Source organism: Ciconia boyciana, chromosome 7 (genome assembly GCF_034638445.1).
Source record: "Ciconia boyciana chromosome 7, ASM3463844v1, whole genome shotgun sequence".
NCBI lineage: Eukaryota > Metazoa > Chordata > Aves > Ciconiiformes > Ciconiidae > Ciconia > Ciconia boyciana.
This window is the reverse complement of record NC_132940.1, coordinates 390,000-404,356: the sequence shown is the minus strand read 5'-3', so window position 1 is coordinate 404,356 and position 14,357 is coordinate 390,000. Positions and strand designations below refer to the sequence as shown.

Here is a 14,357-nt window from a genome sequence, read left to right as displayed (position 1 = left end):
CTAACTGTGGCTTCCACTCATGTGCCATCCATATGCCAGAACTGTAATCCATGCGAAACAGCAAGTTCAGAAAAACGTGTTGTACAAAGAAATCTTACAACCACAGTTTGAAGAATCCCACTGGGAGTACCACTCCTCCACCCTTCGAAAATTCAAGGGGCTGAGGAAGGGAGCTGATTTACAGATGTTTCCCTTGAGACAATATATTAATTTCTAGAGTTCTCTGTCACAACTAGAAACATTAGGGAAGCGGCAATTCAGGTAAGCAGAAAAGAGGTGGATATTAAAGAGGTATATGGATTCAGTTATAAGAGAAAAACTACATAGGATTTGGGAAAATGATGACTCAGGCCAGGGATATACCGTCTTGGAGAATTTGTAAATGTAAACATAAAGAAGGGAAAAGAACTGCTTAAGGATGTGCCAAAAGGCAAAACTAAAACCACTGGAGTTAAATTAAAGAAAAATCTTCTTAATAATGAATATCCAGAAAAATCTTCCACTGTTGAGACCTATTAGGCACTTTAATAATCTCCTAAAAGAAAATGGAACTAGTAGTTGCTACTAAAGTTGCTTGAAATATTTCCACGCAGACTATTTTCAGAGAGTAAGGGTCCTTCATTCAAACAGAAAGCTCTTCTTGTCCTCAAAGTTACCAGTGAATTCTTATTTTTCATAAATTTATTATTAAATCTCAGTTGGGAAAAGCCCGCATCTTTTTTATCCCTCTCTCCACCTCTTCTGTTCAGTGGTGAGGAAAAAAAAAGTGGGAAAGAAAGATTTCATTACAAAGGGGAAAATATAAAAAAATCAACCAATAGGAAACAGGAATAAAAAAATCACAGGTATTTTGTGTTCAATGTATCAATGACTGGAGTGGTTAGCAAAAGCAATGCAAAAAAGTTATTATTTTCTTTAAAGGATTAAAAACAAATCTGGATAAAACTAGATGAGGACTCCGATGCCATCAGGTAAACAGTAAATAGACATTTGAGAGATGACAAACCCTTCCTATTACAAATTTCCTGTTCATGCAGAAGGAAATGCCCTGCACCAGTTGGGGTTCCACTGTTTACTGTAAGTGAACACGTTCTGTGCAAGCGCAAAGGAGTAGACACCAGCTGGTTTCTGAATGCTTCTACCACCCCGAGCACAGAAATCTCTTCGAAGATTAATCACTACAGCCAGAACAGAAAGGTCATCCCGACCTTCAAACTTAAATGCAAAGTCCCTAGAAATCCAAAATTCCAGTGACCTGAAATGTCACCCAAGGCTAGCAGTAACCTTAAAACATGCTTATCTAATGTTACAGTCTACTGTTTACTAGTGCTAAATAAGGACCGCAGAACTCCTTCAGGCTTCCTGCCCCGAGAAGATAGATGTTGGAAGCACTGCTCCTCTTGTTGACAGTCATTTACACCTATGGGGAGCAGCCAAACAGAGCTCAGAGCACAGAACAGATGCCTTCACAATACAACCAACGATCACGAAAAAGGCTTTTCCACCGGTATCCCTAGCTCCTAATCCATGCCTCTTCCATTATTTCTTGTACCTATATATTTAGACTTCTAACAGCCCCTCTAGGTCCCCATCCAGTATTTGGGTAACCACTCCTTACACTAAAATACCAAATGTCAGATTAGAATATTACCTGTCTCTTCCTTACATCCTCAAACACAACAGGGAAAATGAAGTAAAGCCAGCTTCTCTGCCTCCTTTCTCCAAAAGTCATGGACAGAAGGTTAGAAGTCACAGCGTATGTGGGCCAAAGCAAAAACTGACTCCAAGTCGTGAGCTTCTCAAGAAGCACCTTTGAAAACAGCTTCCCTCATTTCCATGGAGGCAATGCTGCTCTGTGCCGGACACCCGTGGCCCACTGCTGATTCCAAATGGCATGCAAGTACAACTGACAAACGCTCTGCTAGTGTGCTGATGTAAAAGATAGAAGCAGCAAATCAGGCTGCTAAGAAAGAAGAGTAAACCTGTCTTATTTAAAACCACAGAGAATGTCAATGATTTAAACGCATGTCCTGAGCTACGGCAGTAGAGGAGAACAAAGCACGCTATGGCAAATACAACTTGAAAAACATTAGCAGTGCCTGCCAGCTGATCGGTAAGGAGCCCCTGCCTAGACGACTAGCTGTTTTACACTATTAGTTGCTGATGTTAAATGTCCATATTTCAAGATTTGGTGGCTTCCCAACAACCTTTTCTCCTCATCATAGAAAAATTTCTATTGAATTAGCGAGTTTTGGTCCATGCAGCAGTATTACATCCCAGTACAAACAAAGGTGAATAAGGATGGCCCTTAACGAAGGCCTTAAAGCACAGGCAGCCGTGAAAGGCCCTGACAGTTATCTGTTCCTTTCCACCTATGCGTCCACACGCTGCCACTTGATCATCACACACTGCTAGAGCTTGAGAGGCAGCTGATTAAAGTCATGACAAAGTTCGTAATGCCATACACTAACAAGCAGAAAAGAACGCTTAATTGTACTGATTATTCATGAATCACAAGCTATTTCTATCACGAGAAAACAAAAATTTAGATTCTTTTTGATCACTGCAATGATTTTAGAAGCAAGGATGTTTCAAACCTGATTTGGAATTCTGTTGGATTTTGTACTTTCTATAAAAAGACTGGATCTTTCTTGCAGCTGCAACCTGTTCACAAACAGCTGTATTGGCTTTGTTTAATTCACCTAGAAATACAAATGTGAAAGTAATGTTTCCATTTAACTTGAGAAACAGTTTGCGCAATAGGACTATCAAATGTAAGGAAGATAAAGCAATTAATTTTAAAACAGCATTAAATAGAGAAATCCTGGTGCATTATGACAAGCAAGAGGCACATAAGTCAGCTCAGGATCTAACAAAGCCATAGAGGAGAAATGTTAGAGAGAAATAAAACACTGTGCAAGAAGGAAGAGGCCGTTCACTTTGGCTTATTCACCACATGGTGGATAGAATTCTATTGTTTGTCTAATAAATGAGAAATTGCCTGCAAGTTTTCTGTGGGATTATTTATGAAGATGCACGGCTTGGACTGCGTGAAGGCCAATAGTTAAAACACTACACGTTAAAAGTGCTGATCCAAAAAACTGAATGACAGAAAACACTACTTATTCTACCAAAATTTACTCCAGAACAGTTTAATCTTTCTGAATTAATAATAATAATGGTCCTGGACACTTCACTGCACACTTTTGTGCCTACATTTGGCTCAAGGATCACAGACTGTCTTACTGACTCAGACTCTTACTCATTCACAGCCAGACTTGAACAAGGACCCTCACAAACTGCCTAACCGCCGCAAGCGAACGGACAGCTGAGCCGACGGCGTTTCCCCTGAGCCAGGACAGAGCCAGCGATGCACCAGAGGACAAAGCTGAGGCTCTGACTATTCAGGGCCATTAAAGACAGCACTTCTAAAATACAAGGCGCTACGCTGGGTTTCCTGGTGACTTCTCAGATAAAAGCGTGTACCCTCAGCAGGCGTCTGTGGTCAGAGCTTCCCGGGTGTCGGTGACCACTGACATGAAGTGCTGACCCGCCCCAAGTATTTAGAGCTAACTTGGTGACTGGCTCCATCTCCACTTCTGCAACTAAATAGTTCAGCAATGTCTGCTGTGAGCTGGCACACGCTTACATTGCCAGGGGGTTTGGCTGTATTTCAGTGACAGATGGTAGAATTAATCAGAACAGATAAAATAGCTGTCTTTTACCAATTCAGTAGGAATTGCATGGTTTTTCCTGTGCAGACTCAACATATGTACTGGACAGGCACAAAATATAAAACATGCATCAGGTCAGCTTCTCTAAGCCTCCTTATGAAAAAACTAACCTCGTTTATCATCCTTGGAGTCACTGTCAGAGTATCCATCACTTTCATCTTTCTCACTGTCAGAGGCCTGCAGTGCCTTCTGTGATGAGTTTTTACTCTCCTTTTCATAGTCTAAATTATGGTTTTTATCATCTGAGGATGACTTTGACATTCCATTCATTTGATCACCAGTCTGGCCCTCTTCATTAACTTCTTCATCTGCTTCAAAATCTTCATCATACTCTAAAATAAAAGAATCATACTGTGAGACAGGAAACAGAATTCACAACTAATAAAGTTCTTTTTAAGCAGACAGAGGTTAACTTCATTAATCTCCTTTTGCCTTTGCATTTGTTCAGTCTTTTTAAAGCCATGAGAGAACCTAAGACCACAGATAGGAATCGTAAGAGCATATTATCATAAAAAACCATCATGTTCTTCATAGAGAGAGTAGCAAAAATGCAATAAAGCTCCTGAATGATGCATCAAGTACAATTAATACATTAAAAACAAAACAAACAAAATCATTAGCCACTGAAAGGACTAGAAGAATTAAGAGCTGGGCAAACTCAGAAATAAAATGCAAGACAGGCTCGTTACAGGAGAAAAACCTGTTGTGATGAAAAAAAAATGCAAGCAATAGAGAAAGCTGGAGAAAAGTAATATATTGTAGTACAAAGTAATGTGGATTGACATGGCTAATTAGCAAAAAAGTAGCTTACACACTAAATTAATTAATTAAATCCAGCCCAAGGGTGCTGCGGAGGAACATTCTGTTATCACACTGTCTAATATGCTCGTTCAGGTCCCAGGTGAAATCCCAGTACAAATGAAGCTTACGGCAGAATTACCATTCTTACATCAACGTGGTCTGGATTCCATCCCGGGCTACTAGCCTGACAAGTTGTAACATTTGATAGGTAACTTTGCTCAGATCTATAGGTAAAGACTGTCTTCATGCATATGCATTAAAGAATGCATATGCATTAAAGAAGACATATGCATGAAGACCCTTTCCAGCCAAGGCTGCACTATTGAAAATCCCAGGCACCAGCATGCACAGTGATGGCAGTGATTGCCATTTAAAATTCAGTAACTCCACTGCTACCACTAGCTCACTGCACATGCAGCAGAGAGGCAACAAACCTACATTGTGAAGGAGAGCTGTCACTGCTGACACACCAGCTGTCCCTCGTGGCCATAATTTCTCACCTTTCAGATTTTATTGCTCACCTCTTTTTCTTTCCATCAGTGCTTCTAAAGTAATGAAGTGACAGAATGCCAAGTACAGAAATGAAGAGTATCTGATGCAGAACCAATTAGGCAAATAAACAATTACCCAGACAATGAGAATTAAGGGAATAAGGAGGTTTAGTTTCTGTATTAAAAATCAATTGAGATTCCAGCTGCATTGTTGGAAGTGAGGCCTCCTTAGGTAGCTGTCAGAAAGGTGCCCACCTCCTGGAAGGAAAAAGGCTTGATTAATCACAAACACACATCCACAGGGACTAACACGGAAGCTGAGCAGTAGCACTGCAGAATTATGAGATCAAAAATAGGAATAGGAAGTAGGAATTAAAATCTCTCTCTAAATTTGACTTACTCCGAAAAAGGCTTTATAATAAGGAGTGACTGAAGGCACGGGCTGAGCTCACCGCCTCTTCCCGTAGGGGCAGGCAGAGCTGTAAGCAGCCCGACGGCAACAGGGACTGGCCTCGGGTGGCACTGGGGAAACGGCACATTCCGAGCGTGCAGCTGGAGCTGCCACCCATCATTTCTATACCACAACTATTATCTTTGTCTGCCACAAGACACACCCCCTGGGCAAGCTTCCAGCAAGGGCAGCCTCTCTGCAGTCTTTCTCTTTAAATCTCTGTCAACAGAAAGGAGATGGGACTCGAGCAAAAGGGGAGGGTCAGCCAGCTGCAACAGGCAATGGGAGCGCTGGGTAAAGGGAAAGGACGATAGCCCCAGCGGGGTCAGAGCAGAGAAGGCAAGAAAGGTGAGCTGGTAGACCTGGAGCAGGGGGAACAAACGCCGAGACAAGCGAGGAAGCTAGAGGTTTGGGCAGGCGTCAGGTACGCGGTGCCTGGGGCAGTGTGGTGGAGAAGGGACTGGAAAGAGCCTTAGGTGAACAAAGCATTGCACTCCCACTGGCAACAGACAGGAGAAAAGACCAAAATAGTTCACCTGGCGCTAAATCCTGCTGACGTTTTGCTGCTATGTGCTCTTCCCACCTCCCCTCCCCTGCACCCAGCATCCAGCCTCCCCCTCACAGCTCGTCCCTCCCTCCCATCCATCTGGCATCAGGCAGCAGGAGGCTTTTCCACCTCCTGCCCCTGCGGCCGCCGTCTTCTCTCCGTTCACCTCATGCTGATGCCCTGTCTCCCCTAGGAGCTCGCCTCGGACTCACTGTCTCCCTACCCACACCCAGTCCCATTTCTTCCTTCTGCTCTACTTCTCCTCCACCTGCTGCCATTCTCCTTCTTCACGGTTGTTCCTTCACCGTCCCCCACTTCCCTCCTGCTTTCCCACCTACCTCAGGCTCCTCTTTCAGCCTCTCAGACCTTCCTTCCTCACTTTCTGGGCTCTTGCAAAACCCTCTCCTCCTGTTGCTTGGCTGAAAGGAGCCCCACTAATTTTATTGCCCAGACACAGGCATCACCACATTTCTCACACATGAGGTGTCCTAAGAAAGGATGCTCCAGGCGAAGTTGGAGGCCCACAATCCCGTACCTTCTCCAGAATCATCCTCTCCCATTCTTCATCCCCTGCTTGTGTTTTGGAATACTGTACCATTTTTACCGGTGTCTTCCTGACTATCTTCACTCTCACGATCAGATAGTTTTTTCCTTTCGTCTTTTCTGTACTCCTGTCCGGTCTCCATTGTGTCCTCAATAGTTTCCACGCTCGCTTCATGACCTGGTAAGATGACTAACACTGAATCTTTGCTTGATTCCTGCTCAACACCGCTTTTACTTGGCTCACTGCACACTCCATCTCTCCAGGAACCCACATGCTTTTCCTCATGGTCCTCCATCTTTCTCTTGGGAGGGGATGGCTTTTTGTCCAGACCCATTGCAATAATGCACCTATAAAAAAACAGGGAGATTTGGAAAGTATCACATTTTTCTTTCTGTGAACAATGGAAGGGCAGCAGACACAGGGAACTATTTAGCTCATTATCAGCAGTAAAACCAGGTACCTATCTGCCTCTGCATTGCCACTCAGACAACAAGGTTCCTGATAATGGCTTACTTGGAGAAGCACCTTAAAATCCTCAAGTGCTCCACAAACAGAGATGCAGTTCCTCCTTGAAGGAGAGTAACGCTGTCTGCACTTAAAGGTGACAACTGAAGTATAAAATAAAAATTATGTGTCCATTAATTTCAAGCTACACCAAGCATGATTTGTGAAGATATAACCACCGAGAAAGGCAGACCAGCTCCAAGTCAGAGGTGTGCTTGATCCAGATCCTGCTGTAACACCCAGTAAAGTGATAACTCAGGCTTTGTGGATAAGACTTTTTTTTTTAATTTGTCTGCTGGTCTAATAATTGCGGGGAAGAGGGAGATTGAAATTGAATTCTTTTCGGTTTCTGTTCTGGTTTTCCTACCTAACAGAAACCCAAACAGTTGGAAAACAAAGCATTTTGGATGACTTGTTGCGACTGCTCCTCTTGTATAAAACGGAGTAACAGCCTCTCTAGGTTATGGTTAGGAGACTCGCGTAAGAGACCAGAGTTCCTACTCCTGATTAACGTTAACTGCAGGGATGAAGAGCCACGCTACCCCACCTGTGAGTGTCAGGACATTGTGCTGGGTGTGGAACGTTGATCCAAATCTGCAAGCAGAGGACGCAACTGAAACTGGAACTTTCACTTTAGCTAATCACAAGTCTCCCTGGAAAACCATATTTTCTTTACAGACAACTATGTCTTAAAAACTTTTCCTCCACCAAAACTGCTTTTTTATGTAAGGCTTGATTGCAATTCCCCTCACACTCCAGCTGTTTACAAACCACTGTGAAATATCCTACAGTTACGCAGTCTAGAAGTCCTTTAGTTTTGTGGGCATAAAATGTAAATGTGACAATTTCTGAAAAGAGTCCTACCTTTTAATTATTTGTTCATGGTATTTTTTTCAGGGACCTTTGAGATATTGAAGCACTTCTACTGTATAGAAATGCTGGACCTAGGCCAGCAGAAAACTTGCACAGCAAGGATCACAGCATTGGTGTAGAAATCACTGCAGCATCACCTCTTTGTGAACCAAAGCCTTAACCCAACATGGAAAAGCACCTGGGACCTTTACTGAGAATCAGAGTGGGTATTTAATGTGTGGATGTGGTGTCATACTCAAAACAGGAAACAAATACAACCGCATTTGACCTGACGGAAATGTGAAAATAGTTGTCATTTATGGGGAGAATCTGGTTAATGGAGATGGTTTTTAGACACCAGATAAGGTTGGTTGGACTGACAAGAGACAGGAAAACAGAGATATCACTGAGAATAAGAGGGGGAAGTGGACAGAAGGTGCGGGCAATTCAGGAAGAACTTAACCAATTTCTGGAGACTATATTAATTCAGAAAATTCACTTCAAATCTTTCTAGAAATCACACAAAAGCTGAGATTTGGGCATTTCCCAAACTCTATAGCCACTATACCCATTCTAAATTGAGATGCTTTTCACTAATTTGAACATACTAAGTAATACATTTACATAAATCATGTTCAATGTTAGACTGGAGTAGAAAAAATATGGTACAATAAAGCAGAACTTTTTTTCTTAGAATTCGGTCCTTATCTAAAAAATAGAGTATAGCTCTGTGGAGGTTCTCTTCTTCCAACTGCTTGCTGCTCTTTTAAAAATTACTTAGGAAAAGAACAAAAAAGTTTTAAAATTATCCATGTGTGCAGAAGTGTACTTGTCTGGCATGACTTAACAGTCACACAAAAGGAAGATTTTATTAAAATTAAAGCTTATTGGCAAAACCACAGCTGTTGCTCACAGCATTGAGTTTCGCCCAAAACCAAGAATGTTGTGCACAGATTTATTGTCTGAAACATAGCTAACATTCAATACTGTCTTATTCTGCAGCCAGGGGTATTACAGCAGAATCCCACCTTAGAGGCAGAGCTGTTTAAAAATAAATTCTCTTGTTCTCACAATCACAAAGAAAACCCTGAAAACTATAGTTAACTCAGCAGCACTCTTGGTATTTATTTCACTGCCCCTTCCACCTGTGCTGGTTCTGGCTGGGGTAGAGTTCATTTTCTCCATAGTAGCTACTGTGGGGCTGGGTTTTGGATCTGTGCTGGAAACAGCGTTGCTAACACAGGGATGGTTTAGCTATTGCTGAGCAGTGCTGACACAGAGTCAAGGCCTGTTCTGCTCCTCACCCCACCCCACCAGCGAGGAGGCTGGGGGGACACAGGAGTTGGGAGGGGACACAGCTGGGACAGCTGACCCCAGCTGACCAACGGGATATCCCACACTGTTTAACATCATGCTCAGCATGCTCAGCTCCGGCGGGGGAGCGAGCGAGCGGCTGTGTGGTGCTTAGTTGCTGGCTGGGGTTAAACCACGACACCACCAGAAACATGCAAGTGGCACACGTATACCCACACCTATTCCTCCACACTCGAGTGTCGAGGAAGTGCTGACTGCCTCCTGACAAGCTGACAGATCCAGCGCAAACCCTGTCCACTGCTGCGCGTACTCCACAGAGCAACTGAAGAGGCAGCACAAAAGTAGCTGACCTCGATGGCATCCTTGGATGTGGGACCCTGAGGGATAGGCTCAATTCTGCACTTTTCAAGGGGCGCTGAGAAACAGACGAGGTTCTACAGAGATGTGGGGTGCCAGAAAGATTAAGAAAGAGGAAACAAGTGATAAACTCTCTAAAAACTGGGCTGCTAAGTCCTTGTGAGCAAAGTGTATTCGTCTCCATACCTGTAGCAAGGAGATGCTCCCTCCACATTGAGAAACCCGAAGTATCCGTGTCTGCCTCCCAGCCTGGAACGCTTCTGATGTTTGTACTCGCAGCAACAGCTCAACCTGTCCACTTGCATGCCATTGAGAAAAAAGGTGAGGCTGAATGGGAAACCATGGTGCCGCTTTGAGACGAACCGAAAGGTCTCTGTAATCACAGAAAGGAAAGGCTTCAGAGAAAAAGGTTATGCTTTACTGTCAGCCTATTGCAATTGTATCTCATCCGCATCACCACCAAAGCGCCCAGCCCCCTGAGGTCAGGTACTTTGGTTCTCAGCTGTGTTAATTAGTTGGTAAAACTCTTCCTCCTCCCCACACAACAGCCTTGTCTCTTTCTGAGCCAGGAGTACCAAGCTGGACACAGCCATGACAAGCAAATACACTGTCAGTTTAGCCGCTCACTGCTACAGCAGAACAGAGACAGGAGCCTCCCGTCTCAAAAACATTAACTCTGCCGCTTGCCTTACAGGAGTGTACATTATGCACAGAAAGGCTGGGATTCCTGGCGCGTGTCTACGCGGCAGAGTGCAGCAGAGTGTTAGAGCTCCTGCAGTGTAATGCACGCGTGCCTCAGTGCAGCACCTCGCAGAGTGCAGCCAGGTTCCAGATCAGTGCAGCTGCAGTATCAGTGGCTCTGGGCCTGCACTAATACGGTCGTACTCAGAGCAACACTGAGCAGCTGAAAAATGCTGTTTCTGGAGCCATTTCAGGCTACTCTGCACGGGCACTGCTCAGCACCCAGGCCTGAAGGGCACTGAGGCTGCTACCCAGCGCCATGCGGGGCGGGGGGGACTGCGTTGTACTCCCTTAACCCACAAGCCATAGCATCCTCCCCAGGTAAACTGAGCACACGCCAGCAGGGAGGAAGCCGCGCTGTACTCCCACAAGTTCCCTAATAGGCGTGAACGGGGCTCGGGACAACAGGAGCACACCCAGAGGACACCTTCCGCACAGCTGGGACACAGCTGCAACCAACGCCCTAACCAGATGTGTGGGCACACTGCAGTGCACCCATAACCTCGGGGCCAGGCTGAAGTGCAGGCGCCTCTGCACCATCTTCCCCTACCCAGCGAAAGCGCAAATGCAGACACAGTGGGTTCTGCGAGCTGGGATGAGGGCTGCGATCTGTGGAATCACTCTTCCTCATAAGTGAAAATCTCCCAGCCATTTCCTCTTCCCAATTTCCCAGAACACAATTCACCTTTTACTGGTGTGATGGAATTGCACTCACGTAAAAGGGATGGGAACTGGGCTCCCACTACGTACTTCTCCTTCCGGAAAAATAAACAACATGCATTGATGTAATCTAGCAAGTCAGAAACAGCTAACCCCTATTTGAGGGCAGTTTACCACTACAACTACTTTATTAACCATACATCTCTATACAAAATTAATCTAAGCTACAGTATTTTGTTAAACCAGTTCTCTAAATTCATTCTACCATAATTTGCAAAAGTAATTGCAACCTCACTTTCAATCATGAAACAGCAGATACAGATTTAGTGTGGAGGCAGATGGTATAAAAATCCCTGGATGCATATATCTTGACTGACCTCAGCTGAAATCATTTTGAAATCTCATCAACATTTTAGCCAAAAAAATAAAAAGTTGCCAGAATCAAGATGAACTCTTTGACTCTTTATCCTTACCTCCTTCCAATAGATTGCCTTTGTAGACACAAAGGTTTTCTCCTCCACAATGCTGCTGATAGACTTTGATTTCATCTCTGTAATCAGTGTCATCGTGAGATAAATGCACACTTTTTCCTAGAAAGACCATGGTAACAAATGCGTTGCTGCGTAACGAAGGCTTAGGGAATCCTCCAGAATTCTGCAGCAGGAAATACAGAGAAAACGCATTCAGCTTCCAACTCTAACAAAAGGTGAACACAAAGATCATGTATGTGCGGCATACACTTGAGGCTTCCAGTCTTTTAAGACAGGCTTTGAGCTGCTTAAATTGGAAAGTGTTTTGTAACACACAGAAGGGCAGGAAAATATTTGGGACTGAAAATCCATCGCATTGAATTGCCCAGAATTGCAGAGACCAGGTTTAGTGGCCCATACCATCCCTCCCAGTCCTGGGTTCCTACAATTTCCTTTACAGGAGTCAAAACTGGCTGGAGCTATAGTGTAACAGATGAAGTTTTCATACACTCAAGGCATGTCATATATCCTCCTGCAGTTCTGGTACTAGATATGGTCAGAGACAGGATCAGATTGACTAAGATGGAAGGCTTTAAATAAGAGTTGCTACGTTCTTTCTGTTCAAGCCCCTTTTTTTCCCCCAACTGATGAAAAACATCAAATGTTTCAGTATATAGAGAGATGGGTGGCAGTTATATATTTCAACAGTTATAAATCTTCTTTCTTTCAAAAACTCAGTGAATCTTCATGCAAACTAGGTATACACATCTTTCAGCATAAGGCGAATACTTCAGTGAGGAAGGTAATATATCTGTATATAAACTGAGAAGTAGACAGAGATGACTTACCTTTGTTAAAAGTTGCTCTAAGCCATTTGGTGCAGTGGTGGGACGAAATCGTCTGCCTCTGGGCATCCCACTTCTCACTGCATTTACGCTCTTGTCTCCCTTTTGCAGCGGGGGAGGTGGCACTGGTATCACAAAATTGTTAATGACGGGGAGCTGATATGGGGATATACCAGTCACATATTCCATTGAATTCATAAGTCTTAACCCACTCCTCTCCCCCTGCAAAAACATTTTAACCAGTTAAATAGGTTATGCAAAAATAGCTACCTAGCATATTGAACTAACCATGGTTTGACTGCTCTTTACATTTAGTAACACCCATACTTCTAGAACAATTCCTTAACCTGGTGATTGCAATTTTGTTCATGAAAATATTTCTGTGCTAAAGCCCTTTCTTTTAATTTGCAAAGCAAAAGGCAGACTGCTTGAAAATGTCACCCTCGTAGATACATACAACACTGTAAACCATGTCCTACTTGTAACCATGCAGCGTTCTGATCACAAGCAGACAGAATACTGCACAACCCTACAGCACTGCTGTGTTCTCCCAGCTGGCAAGCAAATTCCAAAGCAGCCAGAATCTTCCAACAGTAACATCATTTGGCATCAATTATACAAGATGTGGTTCAAAACGCTTCTTTCCCATTTGTAGTGGAGGTTTAGTCCTCCTTCAGGATGAAATGCAAACAGAGAGCCAGGGCCCTGAAAAGCAAGACATCTCTAGAGAATACATTCTGCAAACGTTGCACGCTCTGGATCTGATTTAGCTGTTTTGCCAGTAGTGAGCATGAAAGAAACCATTTAAATCACCCGTAATTTGAGTAGACATAGATAGTGCCAGCAAATTCTTGGAGAAAGGATCGTGACCATCACAACACAGAGCAAATGCATAGCAGAAGGGAGCTATTCATACAGTGTCTGCCAGTCGCGGGTAGCAGGTCACAGTCCTATTCCAAAATCCTCCAGTCCCATGGACTGGAGGCACCTCCTAACACACAGCAATTACATAATGTTTTTCTAGAACAGAAAAGTCCAAATCTCACCTGAAAGTAACTGTGTACATATCAAGATCATGTTTGGCTACTCCAGAAAGCTCTCATTCTCTGAACCCACTAGTGTCACTTAGTAGGAGGAATGGTAAAAAAACCAAATGTCTTTTTTGCTACTTTGCAGCTGTAGATGAAGATTAAATCTTGTAAGACTGTGTGAAAATATTCCTGAGTTATTGGTGTTAACCGAGCGGCTGCCTCCCTCTCTACATACCAGAAAATCTATGTAGAGGCAGACAATTTTGCATGCAGAGAGATTTTATACTATGAAAGAGAAGTCACCACATTTTCCCTAGTTGTGATCAAGAACTGGGCATTAGACCAGTAAAAAATGTCTTGAAAATTAAGGGGAGGTTAAAAAGGGGAGTTTAAATAAAAGCTGATAACCATTTGGTAGGCATGTTGCCTGCAGTATACAGTTCTGGGAACAACAGTACTAAAGCAGTATTATAAAGCTGTCCCTAAAATTGTATTATTTTCAGAATGAAATATGGCCTCACCCCACTGGCAAACTGCTGATCATTTTCAAGTGCGTGGCACTTTTGTTTGGAGCTTGAAGTCTTTGGTACAGACCCTACTGCAGCACAGCTGCGAAGTGGCTGGAGGCGAAGCGGGTGTTGCATATTTCCTGGAGCTGTATTTGGTCGCCAGGAAGTCTAGAAAAGGAAAACGCAAAAATCTCAGTGTATAGTTTCCAGTGCAGACCAGCATCATAAAGAAAAAAACCAGCACTGATCAAGATATTTGGAAGTGATGAGTGATTCTCAGGTACCTTCAGGAAACAAAATTTTCTAGTCTGCCTCAATTAGAAATGCCAGACCCCTTTAGGCATCTCTAATTGAGCATCCAAAAACCGGAGCATCCAAAATAACTCTTGGGCATAAATCTAGGTTTTGCTACTGCCTCTTCACAGTGCAGCCTTGAAGCAAACACAATGAACTCACAGAAACTGTAGCAGTGTGCTGTGTTTTGGTGGCTTCAGCACAGGGACACT

The 14,357-nt window shown here is 43.6% G+C and overlaps 1 protein-coding gene across 1 annotated transcript in view; it reads right to left on the bottom strand.

Annotated features, from left to right (window-relative positions):
• Positions 1-14,357, bottom strand: part of ERICH3 (glutamate rich 3) — a 45,707-nt gene that overhangs the window by 15,983 nt on the left and 15,367 nt on the right. The window contains exons 7-12 of the mRNA XM_072867030.1: positions 13,864-14,019; positions 12,315-12,533; positions 11,470-11,650; positions 9,782-9,968; positions 6,620-6,915; positions 3,845-4,066 (exon numbers count right to left, since the gene is read on the bottom strand). Coding sequence (XP_072723131.1) covers positions 3,845-4,066; positions 6,620-6,915; positions 9,782-9,968; positions 11,470-11,650; positions 12,315-12,533; positions 13,864-14,019 — 1,261 coding nt within the window. The remainder of the gene's footprint in view (positions 1-3,844; positions 4,067-6,619; positions 6,916-9,781; positions 9,969-11,469; positions 11,651-12,314; positions 12,534-13,863; positions 14,020-14,357) is intronic.